Here is a 3,720-nt window from a genome sequence, read left to right on the forward strand (position 1 = left end):
AAAATCACCCTGGCGTTGAACGCGCGGTATAGCCAGCCCTCCCTAACCCGACTTTTCAAGCATTATTAGAGTAGCGCGGGAATGGGAGGGAATCAAAAGTAAAGAACAAGTGGCACAGCGGACGGGACGTCTCTATTCGTGCGTTCATCACGCAATAGTAGACAGATGATAGATAATCACCGTGCCGTCTTTCATAAGTCAGCGAGTCGCGCGGCGAGCGGCCGACTGCGCCGATACTTGAGCGCGAAAAAGTGGTTGGACCGGATCGCCGCACGAGGAGGCCGGAGATCGAAACCGGTAATTGATATTCCACTTCCCACTTGGAGTCTCCGTCTCCCGAGACTTGGATGACGTTAGCGCGCGCGCGGCGACGTTACCGAGCGTCTTCGAACGATCGGCCACGATCGGCGTGAGATCCCTCTCGCGTACCTGCGCCATCGGAGATCGTGGCGGTGTCGACGTCTCGGTTAACCCTTAACCCTCCGATCTTGAAATGGTACGTTACGCACTTCTGATATATTTTCGCAATTACCCGTAATAGTCACCGATCTGTTTTGCTTTTCGCGTTATTTGCGTGCGTGTCCACATACGGAAAGGATCGAAAATATGATGCAGAGGTTGGAACAGATTGGAATGATCGCGACTGATCATGAAGCGGTCGCATGTAACGGAAGTAATTAACGCTGATTCGCTCCGTTGGCTCGTTTGCGTCTCGAAATCAACTCGTGTTTATTCATCAATTTTCCTGCCTCGCGACGATCATTGGTATAATAATAGTTTCAGCGGAACACGTGCAAATAACAAACAATTACGTCGTGATCGAGATCTCCGGAATGTCAAGAAATTATTTTTTCATATTGAATAACATTCGTGTAATTATTTATTTCTCCAGGAAGTGATTCGTATTTAGATTTTGTAAGTAGCATATATCATTTGAGAACACTGGAATTACTATTACTTAGACTACTTTCCTTATACGAGACAATCGACATAAGTACTGTGTTGTATGTACCTTTGTTATTCATTGAATATCAAAAAGGCTAGAATAACGTTTTGACTGTCTCCTAAAAAGAAAGCAGCCTTAGGATAGAAACTGTTAGTGCTTTCTAGCAAGAGATACCAAGTCAGAATTCTTTTTCTCAGTTCTGAACTTCTTGTACAATTTCATCTTTTTCTTCTTTATCTTTTCACATTAGAAAGAAGAAAACAAAAGATGAACAATGCAAGTTCAGTCCAGGTGTATGGAAAAGTAACAGCTCTACAGTGTAATATGATGATCATTTTACTTTTGTTTAACATTGACAAACAATAAGGATGTAATGATTCACTGTTGTGTTATACTGTCATGTTTCATATTAAAAACATCCTGTACAACGTTTAAATACATAAATAAAATATCTTCCTCATATATACCAACTTGATATTATCTATTATATTTATAGATTTTGTAATGTGACACATCGCAGATAGAAACAACTATTCAAAATGGCATCAATTTGTTCCGGACGACCTGGCTGGTTAGGAAAACTCGGCATAGCATTGCTATCCGTGTGGTTTTTAGTACTGATTATATCCATGGTTCATATATTTAAGTCCAACTCATTGTCAAGCCGCGATGCTGACACTGCCAATAAAGAGAACACACAACGCCTAACACAAATGGTTAACGATTTTGAAATTCTAAAGAAGCAGAATGACGCATTAAAGAATTTTATATTAGGGTACGTTTGCACAACATATTGCGTACATGAAACGGGAAAAATTCAGTGATGCTAAAAATATGACATTTGAGATACAGAGTACTGCGATCTTTTTATTGTATAGGCTAACATAATTTCCAGAGAAGGGTCGAAATCTATACAAGGGGACCATTTAGGCTCCGTACAAGATAAGCTCGAGAAAGCATCAGTCTATTATGATCTGATAGATCATCAAGATGGATCAAAGCATGGTGTTCCTTCCTTAGAATACGAGGAACTGCGACGACGATTGAGGAATGATATTCAGGAGATGTGGTAAATATGATTATCAAAATTGATACAAATTATGCTTTACATGTTACATGAAAGATTACGTGCTTAGTTTTATACTACAGGTATTATATTAACGCTGAATTGAATAAATTCAAGAAGCACATTGATGAATTCACATATGACCAAAGAGAAAAAGAGATACAAGATGTGATAAAAAATGCATGGGAGCACAAAAAGTCACTTATAATAAATGTCGATAAATTGAAGAAATCAGATGGTTATGATGAATGGCGAGAAAAGGAAGCTAAAGATTTATCCGATCTTGTTCAGAGAAGATTTAGGTAATGCAACCCTGATATATAATTTAATCTAAGTATTTAAGATTTCAAAATTAAACTATTCTAGTCTTACTAATCTATCTCATATTTACTCTTTAAAGACATCTACAAAATCCTACTGATTGTAATAAGGCGAAGAAGCTAATATGTAGTTTAAATAAAGGTTGCGGTTTCGGATGTCAGGTAAGAACATTAAATTGTAGTTATTAAGTCATTAAATGACCAAATAAAATCTAAGTATGTATATTTCTTTGCAGATTCATCACATCACATATTGCTTCTTAGTGGCTTATGGTACAGAAAGGACCCTAATAATGAAATCTAAAGGGTGGAGGTATCACAAGGATGGTTGGGAATCTGTTTTTAAACCTCTTAGCGACACTTGTTTATCTACAACTGGTGCTTCACATTCTAATTGGCCTGGAGATCCCTCTAAACAAGTAATATCTCTACCAATTGTAGACAACGTTTATCCTAAGCCAAGATTCCAGCCACCCAGTGTACCTGCAGATTTAGCGCCGAGATTAGAGAAGATTCACGGTCATCCTTTAGTTTGGTGGGTAGGACAAGTATTAAAATACTTGATGAGACCTCAGGATCACGTAAAGAGAATGCTGGAGAACGCGAAAGAGAGGCTTAATTTTAAGAAACCTATCGTCGGTATTCATGTGCGCAGAACCGATAAAGTAGGTACAGAAGCAGCTTATCATGACATAGACGAATACATGGTTAAAGTTGAACAATATTTTGATGAACTTGAAACCAAACCGGATGCGAGGAGAGTTTTTTTAGCTAGCGACGATCCGAAAGTGATAACGACAGCTAGAAAACGTTATCCGAATTACGAGATAATAGGTGATCCAGAAATCGCGGAGACGGCATCCGTAGCGAAACGATACTCGGATACCTCGTTGCAGGGAATAATTATCGATATCCATCTTTTGTCGGAATGCGATTATTTGGTGTGTACGTTCAGTTCTCAAGTATGTCGCGTCGCATACGAGTTAATGCAAACGTTTTACACGGACGCATATGATAGATTTGCATCCCTCGACGATATATATTATTACGGAGGACAAAATCCACATCCCCACGTTGCTATTTTGGATCACAAACCGAGAAAGAACGGGGAATTAGAGTTAAAAGTCGGAGACTTGATCGATGTGTTTGGTAACCATTGGGATGGTTTCTCTAAAGGCTACAACACCAGAACTAGCATGACAGGATTATTCCCCAGTTTCAAAGTTAAAAATCCCGTTGATGCTGTAGATTTTCCCAAGTATTCGAATATTCCTTTGCTGGAAAATAAAGAAGATTAAATCAGAATGGCCGAGCCAAGTCATTGTTTAACAGTGAAGTTTCAAGTAAATCGTTATTTCTTTAGATCAATTTCTTAAGATATTAGCAAA

At 38.7% G+C, this 3,720-nt stretch overlaps 1 protein-coding gene across 2 annotated transcripts; it reads left to right on the plus strand.

Moving 5' to 3' along the window:
- Nucleotides 1-200: 200 nt before the first annotated feature.
- Nucleotides 201-3,720, plus strand: FucT6 (alpha-(1,6)-fucosyltransferase 8). 2 transcript variants are annotated; one of them, XM_018542736.1, is made up of 6 exons: nt 201-496; nt 1,443-1,721; nt 1,842-2,015; nt 2,096-2,314; nt 2,413-2,494; nt 2,569-3,720. In XM_018542736.1, exons 2-6 carry the CDS (start codon nt 1,486-1,488, stop codon nt 3,628-3,630), a joined length of 1,773 nt encoding a protein of 590 aa, XP_018398238.1. In that variant the 5' UTR covers nt 201-496; nt 1,443-1,485; the 3' UTR covers nt 3,631-3,720. The 2 variants fall into 2 exon arrangements, with proteins under 2 accessions (XP_018398238.1, XP_018398239.1); XM_018542737.1 differs by lacking the exon at nt 201-496 and adding an exon at nt 1,222-1,265.

The sequence above is a fragment of the Cyphomyrmex costatus genome, unplaced genomic scaffold (genome assembly GCF_001594065.2).
Source record: "Cyphomyrmex costatus isolate MS0001 unplaced genomic scaffold, Ccosl1.0 scaffold344, whole genome shotgun sequence".
Lineage (NCBI taxonomy): Eukaryota > Metazoa > Arthropoda > Insecta > Hymenoptera > Formicidae > Cyphomyrmex > Cyphomyrmex costatus.

Coding starts and splice junctions, on each gene's coding strand:
- FucT6 (XM_018542736.1), top strand. CDS start 1,486: ATGGCATCAATTTGTTCCGGACGACCTGGCTGGTTAGGAAAACTCGGC. Junction 1,722..1,841: donor TTAAAGAATTTTATATTAGG/GTACGTTTGCAC, acceptor CATAATTTCCAG/AGAAGGGTCGAAATCTATAC. Junction 2,495..2,568: donor GTTGCGGTTTCGGATGTCAG/GTAAGAACATTA, acceptor ATTTCTTTGCAG/ATTCATCACATCACATATTG.